The sequence below is a fragment of the Cercospora beticola genome, chromosome 7, assembly GCF_033473495.1.
Source record: "Cercospora beticola chromosome 7, complete sequence".
Taxonomy (NCBI): domain Eukaryota; kingdom Fungi; phylum Ascomycota; class Dothideomycetes; order Mycosphaerellales; family Mycosphaerellaceae; genus Cercospora; species Cercospora beticola.
In genome coordinates, this window is record NC_088941.1 from 20,505 (window position 1) to 41,916 (window position 21,412).

Consider the following 21,412-nt stretch of genomic DNA (forward strand, 5'->3'; position numbering starts at 1 on the left):
CAGCACCGGTCCTCGATTCATCTCGTTGCCAATTACACTCTTCCGCGTGGGCAAGGCTCTCAACGTCCCACCTGTGCCTGAAGTCCAGTTTTCGCATCGGCCATATTATGACACGCTTTGCAAGAGCCATTTACACAGCAGCACTTTCCCCGTTTTGACAGGCTGCAGGCTCAGATTCAGGCTGACCAAATGTTTCGATACCACTCACTCGGTCGCCATCGTAGTTGACCCTTATCCTGTTGATAGTCTGCCGACTTTGTCCAGCCGAGAACAAATCATGCGGAAGAAATTTAATACTCGAGCGGCCGACAGAAGTAAGCGTGTTCGGAAGGTCCGAGGTTGTCGGAATGTGATGCATACCAAGGTTGAACCAAACGACAAGATCATTTTGTTCAAGCGGTTCGCCATTAAAGAACTCTTCAAAGTCCACCGGAGGGTTGTAAACATCGAAAGCATTGAGAAAGTGTGCAGACCGTGGCTCGGAGTCGTGCTGCGCTGTGACGTGGACATCGTGTTTCGCCCAGTGCACGGCATTTGCTACGACAGGGCTGTCGCTGATCGTTAGATGGGAAGCACCAGCGCCTTTGTGGATCCTCCAGCCTCTGTACTCCCCGAAGTCGTTCTTTTCGTCTTGGTTGAGCACCACAAGCATAGTTTGATCATTAGCGTCCCAATTCAGACTGCTATTATCCTCTGATCGAACCATGGACCGTTCTAGTCGCATTGAATTCCGCTGCTCTCCTCCAGACCAGGAGTATGCCTTGACAGCCGGTGCCACCTTTGTGAGCTGAATAGTATTCGCCCGTCCAAGGACGTCAAAATCGGCTTTGAAATTGAAAATGTGATCGTGCATGGATCCCACGAGATGGTCATGAATCCGATAGCCATAATCCTCGTTGTGAGCAGAGTGCGCGGCAAAGATAGATCCAGACGCATGAACTTCAACCTCAACAGTGCCGTCCATGGAGAAGCTGTAAGTAAACACGAAATCATAATTGCCGACTGTGCTGCACCAGCGAATCTTCAGATGGCTGTTTCTGGTCACGGTCGTATATTGGGGAGCCGCATGCCGCTGAAGTGGCACATCAGCAGCTTGCTCAAATATGCATATGGAATTAGGCCTCGTGATCAAGTTGCCATATGTGAACATGGTCGTGTTCAGATAGGTGGCATGCGCTGGGCAATCGTAGTCGGCAATAAGTGGCGTAGCAGAACTGCCGACGCCGTTGGTCGAGTCTAATGCAGCAAAGTTGGCCTGGTAAGGGTCGTTCCCTAATTGTGTTCGTTAGCATCTTCTAACATCTGTCCTGATCAAGCATGTATACCAGCATAGTGAGCCAATGACTCTTGTAGACTCAGCTCATACAAGACTGTAGTATTCTTGTACCGAACGTCAAACAGTCCGAGCCCAGTCTCTGCGTTGAAGCTCAAGAAGAAAGTGAATCCCATCCAAGAAAGCGAGCCTTGATCTTTATCATACAGGTATCGAGGCTCAATCGTGCTTGAACTAATAGGTGGTGGCAGATGTTCCATGGGTAAAGGCGCTCCTTGCTGATCTGTACTCGTCCAATTTCCGTCAAAATTCATACCCAGTCTCTCGAATTCAGGTGCGAAACATGCTTCTCGTAGTTCGTCGGCCGTTGGGTAGGATTTGTCGTCGTACACCCATTGCAGGATCTCCCAGTGTTCCGAGTTTCTGTTTGTAATGTCTGCTTGAAATGACAACGCTGATGGGAGGAGCGTTCCAGAGTCGAAGCCCGTGGAGCTTTTGGCTTTGAAATTGAACCAAGTCACCAGACGGCCGTCTTTCTCTTGTCCGTAGGGATTGCTTTGTATGATCTGCAGAGTATCGTTGCCACTCCCAGTCACCACGCCCCCCAGCAAGAACAATGTCACGTCAGCGACCGATCGCCCGATGCGATATTTCCATGCTTCGAGACTCGAGCCGATACCATAAAGGTCACGGACCTTCGCTCCTGTCTTTCGAGTTAAGGGATACTCCAGCGGAGTAATAATCGTTCTGTCTGATATAGGAAGGGGACCGACCAACAATTCGGCAAGATATGGCCCCTCAGCGTCTTGATACCCAAGAACCGCCCGAGCATAACGCGATGGTGCGGGACGGCCGTTTTGCAAGAAATCCAAAACGTCAGATTTGTTCGGATGTTGCAATGCGATAGAGAAACTGAGGAATCCTTATTCATTAGAACTCATGGCAATCCGAGTGTCGTGCTCATATTACTGACATGCCGTTCGACGAAACACTTGGTGGTCCTGATGTGTTCAATTCTGGATCTGGCTGCTCTCGCAACCAAGAAGCGATGCTTTGCAACTCCTCCGGGCTCAATGGATTCCAAAGATTTCGTGCAGGGTATTGGGTCGAGCGTTGAGCTTGAACCAGAGTAAGACAGCTCAAAGCATGGATAAAGTACCGCATGGTGACGATTGTACTGCCTAGGGAGAGTGAGAAAATGCAGAATTGGTCGAAATAGTTGACAGTATCAGGTACGCTTGCTCTGAAGGTGGTGGACTCACAGCCGTAATCTCATAGACTTTGGTAAAAGCTGGGGTCGCAGGCATGTGTCAGGCAGGGGAAGGTAGCATACGCTAAATTTTGTGACCGGACATTATGCTTCGTGATATTCACCCGAATCTGAATTGATACAAGTCCCAAGATGCCGACAATATCTTCGAATGGTGTGCCTGCCACCTGCACAACACAATTGGGCTTTCCAAGACTGTGACACGAGCCTACGTATGCAGAGGACCGCGAAGATCTGAATATCTAGATTGAACAGGCCGTGGACTGTGCCGTATACTGCGAGGAAGGCATTTTTCGAGCTGGTCAAGAGTTTGTGTCGGTCGTTCGAAGAAGGATCGATCAGCCTTCATTTGAGGTGAAATCAAGAAAGCGCCGGACGTGGGTGGATCTATTCCCCAAAATGGAGGCTCTCACCTTCATGTATCCGTTTGAGAGAGTACGAGAGCAACTTAAAAATCTCACTGGACTGGGCGCACATCTCGGAGAAATCGCAGGTTCAAGATCATTCTGAAGCTCATTGCCTAACCTCGGCATTGAGCGTCGAGCCTCCTTTGCCAGGATTTACATAATCGGCGCAATGTTGAACATGGAATTTTGCTGCAAGTTGCGCTGATTGACGTGAGACCAGTCTTGAGATTGCAGCGCAGTCGTGATCAGTGAGCCTCGCTAGGACACTGAGGATAAGAAGTCGGCTCTTGAAAGTTGAGTGAAACACCTTGAGCAGTCAATAATTAATCTTCCCATAGATGGTGTTTTCCTGGAAATCCTTACAGCCTCGCGCTGTGTGGATAATGCATCTCAAATGCGAGAGATATCCATTCTGAAGGTCAGATCAACGCTAGTGGAGTCTCTGCCCGTCACGACTGCTCCAGAAGGGATTTTGCGTTGCTGGTTCGGAATATACCAAGAGAAACGTAGCGGAAGATGAAGTGATGGACAAGAAGACGGTGGTCGCGCGAAGCCTTTGTGCTCGAGTGGACCTCAGGCTGACGCATGCCCTACCCCTTTAGGCAGCGACGTTCGTGACCAGAGAAGGAGAGAGAGACATGCCAAAGAGCGGGACTGACTCGATGAATGTACAACATCATGTGCTTCACGATGTGACGATGACGCTGCCGCGGAAGCCTCCCTCTTTTCCACCGACTGTGCGCCGACGTAAGCTCGACAGAACACCGTTTGCCCCTGCCAAAGTCGACAGCGCGCTGCAGGTGAATCAATGTGTTTGTCGCGGCGTTGAGATTCACTCAAGACCCCTCCTGTCTTGGCGACTTTCTTGACTGCAGGCAGAGCGCCACGACAGACTTACTTCCTTCTCGCTCACTCTGCTTCTTTCATCGCACCGCCTCACCATCGACCAGCCTTCACTCAGTCTGCAAGCCCAATGGCTGCCCGTCGCCGCAAGCACAAGACCAACAGCGGCAGCGCGCCTGTAAAGCGCCGCGCTCGCGGTCGAAAATCCACCTCTGCCAACAAACAGGCTTCGAACACCGCCGACTCGACGACAAGCACGGTCGATCAACCCGAAGAGAAAGCGTTTCGATTCCTGGACCTCCCAACGGAGATCAGACTTCTCGTGTACGAGCACCTGCTGGTTGCGAATACATCGTTGAAGCTGCGGCCCCCAACCAAAGTTTGGAAAAATGTCTCGGGCGGGAAGTACGATCTGCATCCCAGTATCATCGCTACTTGCCAACTTGTTTACCTCGAAGCGGTTCCCATCCTGTACGGCTGTAATGAGTTCGAAATGACGGATATTTTCGATATCTTGGGGCTCTCACCCCTCTTAAACCGCTACAGAGAACACGCCAGTCGCGTTACTGCGATCCACGTCGACTATGATGTCGGCAAGTGGAGTATTAGGGAGATTCTCTCGCTACTGAAGGGGTGCAAAGCTTTATCAAAACTCACGATCGGCCGAGCCGTGTGGTCATATTACGAAGACGCCCAAGCATTTGCCAAAGCCTTTGGCCCGTTGGCCCGTATGCTCCACAAGAATCAGCAAAAGAAGCAGGATGTGAAGCCTCGCGACGTCCTCGATGGGCTGCACTTGTAAGGATGGACTTTTCTGAGAACCGGCACCAAAGAGTCGCCTACGCTCAGGGACGTTGACGACAGAGAAACAGCCGATTTTGCAGACAAAGTGAAGACTCTGCTCCGCTCAACTTTCAAGTGATTGGCGGCTAAATAGAGACACTCTCATACACATAATCTGAGCGAAGAAGGTCAGCTGCGTCTCCGTATCCGAACTGTAGAGAGTTTGTAGTCCTGTGCAAAGGCTAACTCGCTGGCAGAGGAAACACTATGCAGGTATGCGACGGTAAATATGACACACTGCCAGTGGAACCTCGTAATGGCGAACGATTGAGTGCGATCAATGTACAAGAACGAGAAGGGGACGGGCGTTGAAGAGAAAGTTGGCTACAGGGACATGGAAAAACGAACCACCTCTCTGGCGAGCAATTGCATTGTGTCGATGGCATGCAAGCCAGCCAGGGACTTGCTCAACATCAGCAGTAAGAGCGATACCACAAAGCGAACAGAGCTGCGTCTTGGTCTTCTTTACACAGTTCGGGGATTGTACGCTTTCAATAGGTCAACACTCATTCTTCATCATTATGAACGACGCAAATTGTGCCAGGAATTGTTGCTCTATCCACAGATTTTGGACGCTTCCTCTTTCCCAGAGCTTCACTAACCATCCACTCCTCAACTTGCGCTTCGACTTCTGAGCGCAGATGGAATCCCCCAGTCCCCTTTCCTCTTGGGCTACACTTCTAGACTTTTGACCTCCTCCCGTCACTACTCCTCACTCTCACCAAAATCGACGCTGAAAAACAACTGCAACGACCCAGCATCCTCTACGGGTCCTCGTATATTTAATGTACGAACGTAGCCAGTTGCTTCACCGGCCATACGATGCAAGCCACTGCTGTATGCAGTTGCACTCCAGGACCAACATATACGCAGAATCGACAATCAACTCAGAAACTGGAAGAATCACAAATGCTCGCATTACAGTAAAAACTAATTGTTGCTCGCTTGAAGAACTTAACAAATGCTGCTTCAACTCAATCAAATCGCATCGCACGCGCATCGCACTCGCATCGTCTGTCGCTATGTATCCAAACGCAAAAAGAGAAGAAAAACATAACAAGCACAAATCCATCATCACTCGCATCATTGCCATCGTGTAAATTTTCCCTCATTGTTTCTCAAGCTCGTATCACCACCTGTTCTGTAAGTCCTGCCTGCCTATATGTCTCTTGTGTCATCCTGCGCCGACCAGACCCCAAGTTCGTAATGTCGTATCGCATCTTTCGACAAGTCGTTGTCTTGATCACTTGAACTCGCCCGGCACGTGCAGTTTGCTGATACTCAAGTTCGTATCATGCCGGATCACACGTGGAAAGAGCTGACCCGTTTCGTGCGCGCCCTGAGCTTCGTTGCCGCTCAGAGGAGGACTGGCCGGACCACTGAGAGAATCGGTCGTGAGCTCTGAGGCGATGGCGGAAGCTGTAGGCAGGGGAGCAGACTTCTCGGTGGACCCGGCAGCGGCAGGACTGGCGGCAGGTACAACCGCAGGGACGACCTCGGCATGCAGCGGGGTCGTGGATTCGAGGGTCGGTTGAGTTGGGTTGGGAATAGCTGTGGGAGAGACAGCAGCAGGTGGCGATGAAGGAGGCGAGATGGGTTCGTTGCCTAAAGCAATAGCGGCGATACTATTACCGATGGGCGAGGCACGAACAGATCGTTCGCGCGAGATAGTGCTCACGTTGCTAGGAGTGTGAGACAAATGCACCTGGTCCGGAGTTGTGTCGATAGGCGACACGTTCTTGTCTTCGATGCTGGGAACAACAGAATCCTGCTGGCGGCGTCGATATGCTTCTGCACCCACAACCCCAGCTCCAACACCTGCAACACCGGCTGCGGCGGGAGCGATGAAGGTGCTCGGCTCGCTGTTGGACTGAGCCAGCGGAACTTGTGACCCAGACTGAGCAGAGGAAGCCGCCGGCTCATTGCCTAAAAAAGGCTGTTTGAGCTTTTCATCGCTGAGTGGTGCTGCCAAAGGCGTTACGGGAGCCTGATGCTGAGACGCTGGCAGCTGCTGAGTGCCTGAAAGTGCATACGTCTGAGTCTGCAGGGGCTGCTGAGCTGGCACTGGCTGGGCGGGTGCGACTGGCGATTGCTGGACTGGAACTGGCTGCGCAGGAGCGACTTGCGACTGCTGCAAAATGGCATTCTCCTTGTCTTGCTGCTGACGACTGTATGCTGCAGCGCCGACTGCACCAGCACCAACGCCCGCTGTGGCAGCAACAAGCTCGTCCTGATGCGGCGGGGTATATGCGCGACTGACAAAAGGCTCTTCATGAGCAGTTCCGGCATCAACATTGTCCATGCGATACGGGTCTTTACCACCGTAATCATAGCTTGGGCCACGGAAATGGTTTTGGGAGGAGCCAGGCACGGCGCCAGCTGCGGCAATGATATTCGCATCATCGTCATCCGTGTCATCGTCGACGGCGCCATCAGCGGCTGGAGTGTAAGCGCCGGCCTTTCGAATAACCATATCAGACGGGAACCGACCGCCTAAGGTCATCAGTGACTGCAATACCAAATGCGATTGTGAGAACGAGGCAAGACAAACGCAAGGTATTCAGGGATACGCACTCACTCACCTGGCTGTGGTCTCTTTGGTCTGTCGTCCACAACGGGATGTTGCTCGGCCAAGCTGGTAACATCGGCCGAATAAGGCGCCTGATCAGCTTCATCATCTTCGAGGCCATCGCTGCTCACGGTGCCTTTGTCGCTAGTGCCAGACACGCTCCTAGCATGTTTGCGCACAAAGGCTTGACGCTGCTCGCCGGTGCCCTCAGTGAGCATTCGAATGTCCTGGAACCAGGCCATCATGGTATCGTAGCTCTCAGCGCGGAAGACCCAGTTGTGCCCCTTGTGCATGCCGCCAGACTGCTTCCCCTTGAGCATGAACTTGTGACTGGAAGAACCACGTTCCGAGTGCGACCCAAGCTTCTGGTCGAACAAGTACAGCGACATGACTGGCGGCTGCGAGTAGATCTTATCCGCCGATTTGAACTCGTGGAGGTGCGTTGGCGACAGCACGTACCAGCCCGGTGTGTAGGACTTGAGATATTTGCTCTTGCGTTCCAGCATGCCGGCACGGATCTCGCTGGCTGCGGGTGCGTGCTTGCCTGGGTACTCAATGTCCTCGATGCGGCGGAGAGGCAAGCTGGGGTCGACGAAGTGAGGATCGTGAGTAACGAATTGATACCATTCCTGGTCCTTTGGCATGGAGATCGGGCCACCTCGGAGGCTCTCAACAGCACTGTATGCGTCATCGGCCTCGCGTTTGAGAATGCCCGCGAGTGCATTGTAAGCCTTTTGGATTTCGCCAACGACGATGGACTCGAGCTCACGTCCCGAGCTTTCGAGATTGAGATATGCCTGTAGCAGATTAGTATAGCTTCCCAGCAAGACCTCTGCCTGAGCTCACCCTGTGCAAGTAATTCTCCTCGTCGACCTGTCTCTCAATCTGCCTGTCGACTCCGAGACGGACCACGTATGGATCGTTCTTGCCAATTGCGTTGCCGTCCTCATGCGCAGCGTGTTGGAGCGCCTCCTGCAGCTTCTCAACCTCTTGTCTGGTAGCAGCCTTCTCCTTCTCGACGGAATTCTTAAAATCGCCGCTCAGGCTCTTGATCTCTTTGATCTTCTGCCCCAAATCACTTCGCAGACCAGTCAACGCGCCAATTACATCATTCTCGATTTCTCTCGATTTCGCTGCTTCGGCGATCGATCGCTTGTGGTAGCCGTCAAGGATGCGAGTTGCTTCGCTAAGACCATCGTTGCTCATGAACACTGCAGGGTGAGTAATGTTAGAAATGGTATTCTGCACCTTGTGCAATGCTTTGCCGCGAGCTTCATAGGAGTTTTGGATTTCGCGAAAGTAGGCGATCAGCGACTTCAGTAACTGTCTCCACGCCTGGAAGCGATTGGCGAGCACTTCGGTCGGTGTTCCAGTGGTCGGCACGGGCGTGAAAGCATAGCTGTGGAAGTCCTCGCTGTCGGCGTCGACGACACCCTTGATGCTGCCGGCTCTCAAGCTCCTCTTGCTGCTGCTACGTCGCAGACTGCCGCTCCTCTTCACGCTGCTCTTCTTCTTCAGTGTGTTGCTGCGACTGACTCCACCGGTGCCTGAAGTGCTGGCGCGCGAGACCGATCGCTGGGGGCCGTCGATTATGGAGGAGCCTCGCTGGCTCGCGTCGAAGTCCTCGTGGAAGACGCCGCCGCGCTCGACGGACTGAGCCAATGGCGAGCTCATGGCGGGATTGCCTGAGGTCGCGAAGTCGGTCTGCGAGGTGCCGTAGCCTCGCGCGGCGTGAGAATCGCTCAGCGGAGGGATGGAGGAGTAGCTGTTCGACATGGCCGTGGCTGGGTTGTGTTCCCAGGTATGATGCTTGTTCGCCCCAGATTCCGTGCCGCAGGTGATGTACAGTGGCAGCTCCCCGGAACGGCGGCGGAGGGGGGAAAGAGGTCTGCAGAAGCGCAGAATCTGCGTCGACGGGTCGAAGCAGTGCAGGCGGGCGGCGTCAGACAATTGCGTGGTATGTATGTTGAGGTGCTGCCTCTTCGTGTCTCTCTCGTTGCGCGGAACTCGGCCACAAGCCACACGCTGCCGCTAGTTCTACGTCACCACACACGTTCGCGGTGCATCCGGTGAAAGCTTGTCCCAAGCAATTTCACAAGAACTCTCGCCAACCTCCACGCAGCCTGCTCGTACAGCCGTCGAATACGAATGGCGGTGATGATGGAGGAAGCGTCGAATGGTGAGTAGTCAGTCGTCCTCGAGGCCGCAATCACACACCTCCTGAGCGTGGACTCGTCGATCCACAGGAGAGACAGAAACACCAGAATCCCTCTCGCCCCAAACCGATGAAATGAACGCGTCCGAGCGCAAGTTCATCACCGACGTCAGCTCGCAGCGCAGAAGCCGAGAAGTGGCAGTGGCTAAACTCTCCCGCCAAGCTCTCGACAGCAGTCACACGAACAAACATCTGCCAACTGTCCGTCATCACCTTATTCTTGTTTGCATAACCATTCCGCGGGAGCCGAACTTGTGCAGCAGTACTGATGACTCGTCACCATTCGACACCTTCACGATGACGACGACAGAAGATTGGCAGCAGAGCGAGATGAACAGCAGCTCCCCTGCTCGTTTCGCTACGGTATCTGCTGAGCCACAATTGGGCCCAGGCGCTAAAGCATCCCAGCGATCATCCTAATTACCGGATCGGAAAGGTTGGCCTGTCGCTGCTGTCAACATGTGACATGCCGTGTGGCTCACCCGTGCGACTTCAGCAGCAAGCACAAGCACGTCTTGCAACATGAAACCCGAGTCGGGAACGGGTGGGGAGGCATTTCGAGAGCGAGAGCTCCATTGGCACTATCGAAACTGTAATCGAGACACCTCACCTGCCAGTATGATGACGGCTCTACGGTATGATCGTACACGTGCAGGCTGTCAGTCAAGCTCCAGTTCTTCACCACCCCCTCCCTCCCGATCTAGCCCCGCGACAACCGGGTTGGAGCATTTCCTGAACTTGTTGTCTCTCAACCACGTCTTCACAGAAACCTGGAAACGTTCGAGCACGAGAGAATGAAATCTGGGAATGCTGCACTCGAGAAGCATGTCTCGACCCAAGTTCCAGGTTCAAGCCTTGCCTTCTTCCTCACCAGTTTCTGGCGCAACAAGAAGTTTGGTACAGCTGCATTAGTGGGCAATGCCATCCTCGTATTCGTGCACATGCCCCTCGGTCATAGACAAGGACGAAGGTAGAATGGTCGAACTGGGGACAGAGGAAACATACTCATTCCGTAGTATTGAGATGAAATGAAATGAAATGTTGATCTGAGCAGCGCTTTGCCTTGCTTTGCTCTGCCTTGACTGTGATTACTGTTGTTACACTTTTCGCAAAGTAGTCCCTCGAGAGATGAGACTTTGCTCCCCCACTCCCGTTTTGATGTATGCCATGCAATGAAACGCTCAGAACGCTGCAAAATGCCTTCAAAAAGTCGCCCCTCACCTCCGTTTTATTCTGGATTGATCAATCCATGCTTCGCTTCGCGCTCTTCTTCTTTCTTTCTATTCGCTGCCACGGCCAACTTCTTCCCAACCTCATAGCTGGAGATCATGATAGCACAAGCAGGTGCAACCTTCATGGTTCGAGCGGCCCAGCCCTTGAAGAGTCCAGACCAGCCTTCGGTGCGGTAGATATGGTAGAGAAATTTGGGCATCGCTTTGCCTTCTGGTAAGGATGCACGCTTCTCAGCAGACATGCTCGAGTCCATGACAGTCTGCTGCCGTGTCTTGCCGACATCGAATGGCGTCGTGACGAATGCTGCAATCGCACCAGATCCAGCTCCAGCCAAGAATGAATCGTAGAGGAGTTGAGTGCTCGATAGCTGGGCGTTCGATGATGGTCCGGTCAGTGGAGTGTTGATTGCCCGGCTCTCATCCAGCTTCTTTCGGCCCCATTCATAGCCCCACCAGTAAAATGCTGAAAAGGGCACATCTCTCCAGAAGGTCAAAGTGATGCCTCGCCAGAGGGTATGCACTCCTTGGTCCCGCACCATATCGGAGAGTCCGCCAATTGTTGCCCGCATCACGCCTCTTCCGCCTGTTCCCTCTGACTGTACTGCCTGCATTCGTGTCCGCAACATTTCGATTGGACTGACCACGCCTGCCGCAAGTACACGGGCAATCGCTCCATCCACCAGCGGCGCCATGTCCTCGCTCACTCTGCTCTTCATCGGACTATTCGGATTCCATCGTAACCAATCGTATCCTGCGAAGTATATGACATTGGCAGGGATCGCCATGGCGAGTGTCGGACTCAGTCCTCGCCATAATGTGGAGATACCCTCATTCCTCGCAATCTTTCGGAGTCCATCGAATGTGGAATTAATCGTCCTCTTTTGAGTCTCTGCTGCAGCACAGTCAGAGATCACTGGTTCTACGACGGCGGCTTGGGACGGTGCCGCAACGCAGAATTGTGATTGATTTTGCACCCAGAACACCTCCCGACAACACGCCGTCACGCCGAGGTTGGGAGGAAGCTGCAGGAAGGAGGGAAGTTTCGCGGTGGGAGACGGACTTTTCTGTGCTTGCAGTCGTACGCGGACCACATCGAGCGGTGTGACTGTGATCTAAGTTAGCTTCAATCACCAACAGTCTGGCAAGAGATGTGCATACCAACTAAGGAGGTCATTACAGAGCCGACGACTGCAGACATCAGCTTTTGCGACAGGGAGCTTTCTGGATCTGCCGTACGCAGCGCCGGTGAGGGCGGTGTCCGCTGTGGTGTCGCATCATCGCCTATTCGGTCGTGCCGTTGGCCTTGTGTGTGTGTCCTCGCCGCCATCGTGTTCGTGTGTGCTCGTGTTCGTCGGTACTCGCGTGTGCTGTTGTCGCTCAATCGCGTCGCAATGCGCGGCGCTGGAAAATTGTCGCCACCACTACTTCTCCAAAGAGAAGATGTCCTTCACCCAATGTTTATCTCTCCTCCCAAACCCCTTTGTCCCCGGCTGCAGTCCCGCGACACAAGAATGTCGTCAGGGCGATGGCGGTGATCGATGGCGGACAATGATGATTCCATGACCTTCTTAACCTTCCCGCCCTGTGCATGCTTCTGTCCGATCGCGGAGATAGGCGACCTCTTCCGTCGATAGCCGTCGCGCCACTTTCTCGGTGACTCGTTTTGGAATGCCTCAGGAACAAAACAACCACACCTTCCGTCATCACCTCCGACTTCACTCCCATCATTCCCTAAGAACACCGACACGATGAGCACCAATGACAGGACTCTCAGCAACGATGCCGCTCCGGAAACGGAGGCTGAGTTGGAGGCATTTCGACAGCAATGGCGGGAAGAAGTGTCAGCTAGGAACAAGCAGTCCAAGGCGGGACCTTCGAGGCCCAATCCGGTAGACACAACCAAGTCGAAGCAGACTCCAGCCGGACCGTCGCAACCAGTTGCGTCTGGGTCAGCTCTTCGCAACGAACGCTTTCACGAAGAGACTGCGCCCAAGGCGTACCATGATCTACCGGACAAGGAGGAGCAGCTGAGATTAGGTGAGGAAGGCCAGGAGCTTAGTAGGAACGTCGTCGCAGAACCAACGTCAGCACTCGAGCACTATGAGAGAGCAGTAGAGAAAGAGACTCAAGGCCATCTGAGCGAGAGCATGAGACACTACAGGAAAGCATTCAAAGTCCGACTTCTCCCATTTCCACTTTCATGTCCACATATACTGAGGTAAGTCGCAGCTCGACGATGGCGTGCACGAAGCCTACAAACGGAAGCATTTCCCTGCGTCGTCCTTCCAAAAGCCCAAGCCAGCAAATCCCAACCCTTCAAATGCATCCTCCACAGTGCCACGCACCGATCATCACTCCCTGCATGGCAGTGCTGTCGGCGAAGGACTTCCAGCCACACTCAAGCAGATGGTGGAACAGTTCTCGGCTATGCGCATCGAGCCGCCAGAACCCGAAACAAGCCTTTCGCCGAATGAGAGATGCCCCCTCGCCGAGTTGCCAGAGGAGCTGCTTACGCATATTCTCATGGACCTGGCTATCGATGACGTTGCTTCTTTCGCTCGACTTGCACAAGTCTGCAAGAGGCTGGCTTACTTGGTGTTGACAGAAGACTCGATCTGGAGGCAAGTGGCTATGAGTTCAAAGTATGGCTTCCCATCGATGCATTACGATTTCCCTGTTGAGATCGACGGCTCACCTGTGGACCAAAACGAGCAACTCGCCAAATACATGGCGTCGAACGCTGAAGATGCAGACGAGGAGATTCCAATGCCACCGACTCCTGAAGAACGCGCAGTCGCCTTCTCTGCGCTCACCGATAGTTTGCTCGTATCGCACTACTCCTCCTCCTGGCGCCAGATGTTCAGATCGCGTCCGCGAATACGCTTCAACGGCTGCTACATCTCCACCGTAAACTACACTCGCGCAGGAGCAACTTCGACTAACACTCTCACCTGGGGCGCTCCCGTACACGTGGTTACATACTTCCGCTACCTCCGCTTCCTTCGCGATGGGTCCTGCATTTCCCTACTCACGACCGCCGAACCCGCCGATGTAGTTCACCATCTCACGCCTGAGAATCTCCACTCCGAACACTACGGAAACGTCCAATATGTCCCTTCAGCAGTGATGAAAGATGCTCTTCGCGGCCGCTGGCGTCTTTCCGGACCAGCATCAAGCCAAGCGAGTCATTACGACCCTACCACAGGCAGGTTCGAAGACGAGGAAGTCGAGGGCGATGTTTTGATTGAGACAGAAGGCGTGGTGCCGAAGTATACGTACCACATGTTCCTCGGTCTGGCGCACGCGGGCAAGGGAGCCAGAAACAACAAGCTCGCCTGGAAAGGATTCTGGAGCTGGAATCGATTGACAGATGATTGGGCGAGGTTTGAGCTGAGGAATGATAAGGCTTTCTATTGGAGCAGAGTAAAGAGCTATGGGGATGGAGTGTAGATGATGCTTTGATGGGACGAGATCCGTGAGGTTCGCATCTGCGATACTTGTCGTGAGGGAAGAGTAGATTTTTGTCCTACGGATTTATTACGCTATTGCTAATTCAGAACGAAGTACGTTGAGTGTGGAACAGTCCTGGAAACACAGTCAAACATCGCCACAAAGCCAGTCACTTTTCCCCTCGTCAATCATCAACATCACTCTCAGTCCCGGGCGCGCTAAAGTCAAACGCCTGCAAAGTCCTTGCAACCTCCAAAATACTGTCCGTACTCAGAACCTTTCCCTCCTTACCTCCAGCCAAAGTCATAGCAATGCTGACAGCATTCTTGATCTGTCGTCCATTATAGTCCAAATCCGCAAGCTCACTCAAACCAGCGCCATCGACGTTCACTCTGTCAGCACCCAACGAGATTTCAGCTTTCTCAATGAATTGCAGCCAGACTTGCCGGCGAGCTCGCCAGTCGAGTGCTGGGTAGCGGTAGCAAAAGTGAATGCGGCCTATCAGGAAGAAAGTCCTTGTCAGCACGTCATGTACAATGTGTGTTGCATGGTGTGTGAACTCACTTTGAAAAGCCGCATCAATAATCTCCGGCTGATTCGTCGTCAAGATCATGATGCCCGGATAATACTCCAATTCTCTCAAAAACACACTAACAATGGCATTCCGTTCCAAATCATAGATGTTTCTCTTTGCAAGAAAAACATCCGCTTCATCAAGCAATAGAACAGCCTGCCAATGCGCGCAAAGATTCATGATTTGGCGGAGATTGGTGTTGATATCACTCGCAGCAGAACCCAAAGCACCAGAAGAGATGGAATACAATGGTTTCTCAGCTGTCTCCGCGATCGCTTCGGCCGTGAAAGTCTTCCCTAATCCTGGCTGGCCTGAGAAGAGACCGATAAGACCTTGACCTTTTCCGGGGACGAAATCGTCGAATGGAGCGCGGGAGCTGTGGGATTGGATCAATTGACGCATGGAAGTTAGGACGGGAGCGGAGATGACGAGGGAGGAGAGCATGTCTTTTCTCCAGGTTATGTTGGAGACGTCTGATGTGGAGAAGGCCGCCCAGCGGGCATCGGTGAGACTGAAGCCAAAGAGGAGGCCGGAGAAGAGTGTTTTGTCTGTATCTCGTAGAGAGGACAGGATGGCTTCGAGTTCTTGCTCGCTGAGGGGTTGATTGCTGCTTTGGAGGTCGCCAGTGTGGAAGTTGAGGAATGGTGGTGGCGGCGGCGGAGGGAGGCTCAGGCTAGCGAATGGATCGAATATAAGGTCGGGATCCTCTTGAATAGGGCTTTGAATGTCTTCTGCATCGATGGCAGCTTTTCTTGGAAGTAGTTCGCTGCCTAGACGGGCCTATCGAGCGTTAGAGGCCGTCCAATATCAGTCACAGCCAGGATGTTGCGCCATACCGCTCTACCATCTGGGTTGACCATCGAGATTGCTTCATGGGAAAACTCGCGGAAGCGGGATATCTGAGGTATCAGTGGCGCTTGTTCCACAGCTCTGTACTTGACTGGATCAATCATGACACGTCCACGGAACTGCCGGCGAGGATCAGTCCAAACTCGTCAATGGTGCATCGCATACTCACATAAAAGCGCCGCGGTTCTTTCTGCTCCCAGGAGGTTGTGTCTGGGGTACCAAAAACCACGCCTTCGCCCTCATGCTCCTGGATCTTGCAAGAGGACCGCAAGAACGACAGCTGCTTGTCCGCTCTCGCCAGAAGTGCATTCCAGATCTGTTCACGTTGCGGCAGTAAGTGCAAAGGCCTGTAAGCAAGTGTACTGATCGACACACTGCCCTCATAGACCGGCATCGTCAGAATCGTAGAGACCAAGCCAACATTGTAGCCATCCGCCTCAGAATATTCCGCTTCGATTCTGAATTCTCGTTGGCCGTCTTGTTTACATTCGCTGGCAGCTTTGATGACACGCCATACACGTTCTTGCTCAAGGGGATCTTTGCCGTAGATGAGTGTGTTAGGCGCATATATGGCCCACAATTCATGATACGAGATCATCGTTGTGATCGAGAGCTGGCTAAGCTCTGCGAGTATGATGGGGTGATGTTGTGCGATGAATAGCAAACCAGCTTCGATCTCGAAGAGGCCGTCATCCCCAACATCTCGGCAGTGTGCTGCAACATTTTGGAGATCGTTCAGCGCCCAGAAGAACCATTCGGGCTTCAGCTGTGGGGGTATCAGAACCTTGGTTTCGAGAATACACTTCTAGAGACCTAACATACGGTACGCTTCCTGGCCGTCAGTGGGAATCCTGGACTATCGCGGAAAATGTTGATGAGAGTGCCCCGAAGAACAGGTCCATTCACATCGACTTCTGTGTGTGTCGGATTCATGTTCTTGTCGAAGACTCTGCGCACTAGTAATACGTGCGGCTGAAGCTGATCGTTGCTCTTCAATTCTAGCTTCGGTTCGACCAGCTTCCAGCACATGTCTTTCCTACGAATCGTAAGCTGCCATCGCCTTACCTGATTCGGAGGGCATACTTGTCCCAGCTAGAAGCCGTTAGTAGCGAGATCCAATCTCGATCTGGTGATGGGAGAACACTCACTATTCATCACGTTGGATGATCTGTTGTGGAGGCACGAGGATCAATTCGTCGACATTGATGTAGTCATTCTCGGAGGAATTGTCCTGAACACTGGCCTGCCCGGCCACGGTCTCATCGGTCGGCGTCATTTCGTCGTTGATCCTGAAGAACTCTGTGCACTGAAGGGATCTGCAACAGGAGCAGAGGATGAATGCAATGTGAATGACGAGGATACGGTGGTGGTACTTGTACCGTATAGCTCGAAAGCTCAGACATGCATAGTATCAGGCAGCTCTGGTAGCTGTACACCGGTTGTGCTGCACGGAACGACCAGTCAGATTGCACGCCCTGTCTATTGTGCATGCTGCCGGTCCAGTCAGCGTGGAACAAGCTGCGGTCCAAATTTCTGTGCGAGACGTGGGCAGCGCCGTGGGAGGCCGCCCACGACCAGATGCAGTGCGGCCATCTCGTGCTTGCCGAAGTGGGTCAGACTGAGTCGAGAGGTATGCTCCTCGAGGTTCATGCGCTTGGCATGGCACAAAAAAGACGAGAGATTGTGGTCACGATTCTGGAAGGAGGAGATTGGGCTTTGCATCGCTCCAGCAATGCCCGCGAGATTGATGCCCGTGCAATCTCACTCGCGCACGAAACTAACCACGAGTGCCATGGCTCATTCGTGATCGTTGCGAAGTCGCGCCATCGGCCCCAGCTTCCTTCCCCACGAGTCTTGCATCAATCTAAGCCACTCTTTTTCGCGATTGCAGCCTACGTCAACCGCGACCGCGTCCCAAAATGTAGTAGCAAACTTTATACGCAGATCCAGTGAGGCGATCGATTCAGCCGGCAGGCGGCTACCTAGAAGATAAGCGCCTCCGAAACTATCTGTGGCGATGCTGTTGAGGTAGATGATGCCGTCCACGGTTACACGTTCTCCGTGAGCGTGACCTAGCCATTCAAGGATGGTTATCCAAGCAGCAAGACCTTGCAAATCATCGCCTTCGCGGCTGGTCGTCCCTGTACCTGGAGTGTCGATTAGCCACACAGCAGTCTTCGAGGAATACTGGCAGCGGTAGAGCGCGATGTTGGGACTCTTTTCTGGCTGTTCGTTAGCTCAATATATCGCCATTTTACATCGCATGTACCTGATTCTGAACCATTCGCTCTGGCAGAACTGTGGCCTCCAGTAGGCGTGATGGCTGTCGACATTGTGCAAATATGCCAGACATACAGTAGCGTTCCGGTAGAACCTGTACATGGAGGTGATTGCTTCTTGCAGCTCTACAGCATTCGTCTTATCGATGCAGACACTATCGATCCAGATCCAGTCGACCCGAAAAGTGAGCATTCGCTGAACGATGAATTGACAGAAACCTATGATCTTCTCGAAGCTTGGGGTGTCGCGCTTTTCTCCGTTCACAAGTTGGCGAAGATCTACCTCTTCCCTGAGCCATCGGTGCGAAGCGATCGCGTAAGGCGGGACCTGGTCAGAAATAAATTCTTGCACTTGCAACGAGCGGACGTTCAGTAGGCGCATGGTGTTACTGCCAGCTGTACGAGGCGATAGGGGTGCCCCCAGTGGTGAAGTGCGGCTGATGAGGCGTTCCACAATGGTGGGGCAAACATGCTGCGTCTGCTAAGGGCTCATGCCGCCTGTCAGCAGATGGAGTGAGGCAAGCTCGTTCTCTGCCAGCTGTGACGTCTCATGCATAGGCTCTTGGCGTGTCGTGTAGGCCACGACTATCAGCTTTGTGAACGACATGTGCCATGCAAGCAAGGAACTGATTGCCATGCCATGCAGAGAGCCTCCTTGTTCACCATTCTGAGGTCCAGCCAAGATTTTGTCGTCGTCTCAACATCCCAGGCTTGAACTTCAGAGCACTATGTCTTGCATGGCCAGTGACGGTGAGAACCATGGAGTATGAAGGCCACTGGGTTTGTCCCAAACGTAGTCACCGTCGCCGCTGCGGTCCGCGAACCGTGCCGCGCCGCTCCGTCCTGCCAAGCCGAGCCACGGCTCGGCTTGGCTCATCTCATCTCCGAGGGCGCGCGGTCCTTCCTCCTCTACTCACAATAATGAATATTATCCAGCTCACGTGCATGTATTCCCGGCTCTGAGAGCGACACTTCGTGTCTAGATTGCGGAACGTCCCACACCTTAGGATGGACATGATTTCAAGATCGAGAGCAAGACCACAACGGCTTTTGATTGGAAGCTTTGAGCCTCAACAGTAATTATTCAGCACGCGTTTCATTCAGAAATATCTGCACGGCAGCTCTATGGGATCCAAAATGGAGTCATATCTCAGGGCGAGCCATCGTTATGGTTCACCGGGCAACCAAAGTTCGATGCGAAAGGAGCCAATCTGTCCGTGATCTGGTTCAAGACACTGATTGGCAAATTGATAGCCTCACCAAAGGTCGCTGGGAAACCTGAGGCGATGGCTTGGTAGATCAAGCAAGCTGCTGCACCAGGGGCCGTGTTTACAAGAGTCCCGTTCCGAATCGCCTCTCCCGAGTTGAGTCCATTGAAGTTATTTGGGCCAATGTTACCGCCAAAGAGGACAGGCTGTATTACCGGTCAGTCACGACACTCAACTTCAGAAACCTGAAACAACTCACATTGAGGAGATACATCTGGAGGATCTCGCTGGTGACCTCGCTATCGTAGGATTCGACTCTTGGGCGCCAGTTCGGCGGCACGCGCTCGCCACTGTTCTGGACGTAATTTCCATTGGCATCTTTCGAGATGGCGAAGAAGGACATCATGGTCTGCACTGTCGTCAGCGGGAGCCACAAGATCGGCGAAGCTGTCTCACTTACCGCCTCATCTGGAGAACCACCCTCGCCCGGGAACAGCTCGTACAGGAAGGTTGCAGCTCCATAGAGGAGCAGACTGCCTGGGCCGCTGCGAAATGTCAGCGGACACGATATCGCAAGCATGAATTAGGACCTGGACTTACAAGAAGAAGTTGCCATTCTCCCTCATGCTCTGCTGCCAGCGCTGCTCACGATAGATGGACAGCTCTTCTCGGCCACAGTTGCCTTGGCAGGTGTCCATCATGAAACCGAAGAGCTATCGGGATTTGTCAGTATATACTGCTGATTCTTGCGCCGTGGTATACGAACCGTAGTGTTGACTCTGAAGTTGTCGTTGCCTGGTCCGGTGAAGAAGTCATTTCTGTAAGGTTATCAGCGCGAATGTCCTTTGAGTCGGATGCCAAGATTTCATAGCGTACCGGGTGAGACTGGAGTCTGCCTCGAATTTGTTGTGCCCATTCAATCCAGGCTGGCTAGCAAGAAGACTCAAAGGAGAGCGAGTGCGAGATGTCGCATCACATCCGAGGGAAACTTTGTTGCTGATCAAATCTCCATCCTGGTCGTAGCATCAGCATAGCCTTCCGACATCTCAAAACCAGTCAACTTACAAGTCCGACACCTGCAATGGCGAGGATGTTGGCAAGTGTGAAGCCGACATTGTACATATTCTGCTGAGCGTCCACGAGCTCGGCGTCTGGAGGCACAATTAGCAACTTCGGACGGCAAGACAAGTCCGCGCATCATACAGGTAACTATGCCGTCTCTTGCGAGGAATCCATGATTGGCTGCGGCGTTCAACTGAATGACAGTCAGTCAAAGATTGTTCTCCAAAGCATCTGGACGTGGTTCTACCAACTTACACCAGGACAAGGGCCACGAATGTCGATACCAGGGCGAGGAGCGCGGAACTCGTGCGCTGTATCGCCAGGCGCGGGCACAGGATAGCCACCTCGCTGGTTGCCTCGTGCGGGAAAGCGGGCATTATTGTAGGGAAATTGGGCTGTCAGTGGAGCGGCCGGCTCGTGATTGGGGTTGAACGGGCAGTTTGGATCATCCCTTCGATAAGCACCACTCTTGAGGATGGAAGAGTCAACGCCGGGAGCACTTGCTACCCATGGGTAAGCAAGGACGCCTTGGATGGCGACGAGCGGAAGAACTGCGAGAGCTTTCAACGACATTCTGAGGCTTGGATATGTGGCGACGATGCCTTCACACTCTGGCAGGCTGGTCGCAGCAATTTATATCGCAGCTGCCGGACCAGCGATATCCTGATGCCTGCCATCTTTGTATGGCAAGATACATCGTGCCTCGGGATTATATTGTCGTGCACTGGATTGGCTGGCGAGTCGCGTTGCCAAAAGCATGAAGTCGACCACGCGCAGCGCTAATATCCAAAATGGGCGCTGTCAGTCTGCTAAGGCTTTTGGGAGTATCTTGGACGTAGCCCTGAGGTCGAAAGTTGACATGTCTAGCCGGTCTGTGAGGCTAAGGGTCAGCTGGCTCCTGCACGAGCTGCGCGTCGATCGCGGAAAGCTTATACATCGCGGTGATTGAAATGATAGCTACGAGTTGTCGAGCACTTGGGCCGAGGAAGTACGGTCGCACTCTCTGCAAGTTCGAAGTCAAGAAGAGGGCTATTTTGAAATCGCATGCACACTCTGTTGTCCGCCCAGTAATCAGAGCCGACACAGCCCACGACACGCTTGCCCTTCTCGCGCGGCATGCAAATGACCTACCTAATTCGGTAAGTGTTGCGACCAGTACTTGGCGACAGACTCATCTTGTCGAAGGGAGAGAAGGACACGATGACCATCACTGCTGCCCTGGGAATTGGCTTGGTTCTTATTGCATCGCTGCGACCAGATACAGTGTTCTCGAAGCACAATGCACACGTGTGAGCCACGTTTCCCGAGCGGCGTTTGCCTGATTGCTCACAGGGTGAA

General features: G+C 53.1%; 8 protein-coding genes across 8 annotated transcripts; 3 read left to right on the forward strand and 5 right to left on the reverse strand.

Moving 5' to 3' along the window:
- Window positions 1-130: 130 nt before the first annotated feature.
- RHO25_010262 (uncharacterized protein) lies at window positions 131-2,437 on the reverse strand (the record flags this gene model as incomplete). Its single annotated transcript, XM_023602814.1, has 3 exons — window positions 131-1,272; window positions 1,326-2,185; window positions 2,247-2,437. The coding sequence occupies 3 exons, from the start codon at window positions 2,435-2,437 to the stop codon at window positions 131-133; spliced, it is 2,193 nt and encodes a 730-aa protein (XP_023451558.1).
- Window positions 2,438-3,923: 1,486 nt separating this feature from the next.
- RHO25_010263 (uncharacterized protein) lies at window positions 3,924-4,595 on the forward strand (the record flags this gene model as incomplete). The annotated part of the gene is made up of 1 exon (XM_065603275.1): window positions 3,924-4,595. One exon carries the CDS (start codon window positions 3,924-3,926, stop codon window positions 4,593-4,595), a length of 672 nt encoding a protein of 223 aa, XP_065459347.1.
- Window positions 4,596-5,879: 1,284 nt separating this feature from the next.
- Window positions 5,880-8,981, reverse strand: RHO25_010264 (uncharacterized protein; the record flags this gene model as incomplete). The annotated part of the gene is made up of 3 exons (XM_023602813.2): window positions 5,880-7,129; window positions 7,219-8,002; window positions 8,052-8,981. 3 exons carry the CDS (start codon window positions 8,979-8,981, stop codon window positions 5,880-5,882), a joined length of 2,964 nt encoding a protein of 987 aa, XP_023451524.1.
- Window positions 8,982-10,648: 1,667 nt separating this feature from the next.
- On the reverse strand, window positions 10,649-11,979 carry RHO25_010265 (uncharacterized protein; the record flags this gene model as incomplete). The annotated part of the gene is made up of 2 exons (XM_023602812.2): window positions 10,649-11,757; window positions 11,811-11,979. 2 exons carry the CDS (start codon window positions 11,977-11,979, stop codon window positions 10,649-10,651), a joined length of 1,278 nt encoding a protein of 425 aa, XP_023451557.1.
- A 421-nt stretch (window positions 11,980-12,400) lies between these two features.
- RHO25_010266 (uncharacterized protein) lies at window positions 12,401-14,102 on the forward strand (the record flags this gene model as incomplete). Its single annotated transcript, XM_023602811.2, has 2 exons — window positions 12,401-12,826; window positions 12,882-14,102. 2 exons carry the CDS (start codon window positions 12,401-12,403, stop codon window positions 14,100-14,102), a joined length of 1,647 nt encoding a protein of 548 aa, XP_023451630.1.
- A 184-nt stretch (window positions 14,103-14,286) lies between these two features.
- Window positions 14,287-16,801, reverse strand: RHO25_010267 (uncharacterized protein; the record flags this gene model as incomplete). The annotated part of the gene is made up of 7 exons (XM_065603276.1): window positions 14,287-14,600; window positions 14,667-15,456; window positions 15,513-15,644; window positions 15,695-16,291; window positions 16,348-16,561; window positions 16,609-16,617; window positions 16,674-16,801. The coding sequence occupies 7 exons, from the start codon at window positions 16,799-16,801 to the stop codon at window positions 14,287-14,289; spliced, it is 2,184 nt and encodes a 727-aa protein (XP_065459348.1).
- A 1,043-nt stretch (window positions 16,802-17,844) lies between these two features.
- RHO25_010268 (uncharacterized protein) lies at window positions 17,845-18,180 on the forward strand (the record flags this gene model as incomplete). The annotated part of the gene is made up of 1 exon (XM_065603277.1): window positions 17,845-18,180. One exon carries the CDS (start codon window positions 17,845-17,847, stop codon window positions 18,178-18,180), a length of 336 nt encoding a protein of 111 aa, XP_065459349.1.
- Window positions 18,181-18,954: 774 nt separating this feature from the next.
- On the reverse strand, window positions 18,955-20,647 carry RHO25_010269 (uncharacterized protein; the record flags this gene model as incomplete). Its single annotated transcript, XM_023602809.1, has 9 exons — window positions 18,955-19,218; window positions 19,272-19,421; window positions 19,473-19,557; window positions 19,613-19,725; window positions 19,779-19,830; window positions 19,889-20,025; window positions 20,078-20,163; window positions 20,216-20,267; window positions 20,330-20,647. 9 exons carry the CDS (start codon window positions 20,645-20,647, stop codon window positions 18,955-18,957), a joined length of 1,257 nt encoding a protein of 418 aa, XP_023451019.1.
- Between the last annotated feature and the right edge of the window lie 765 nt (window positions 20,648-21,412).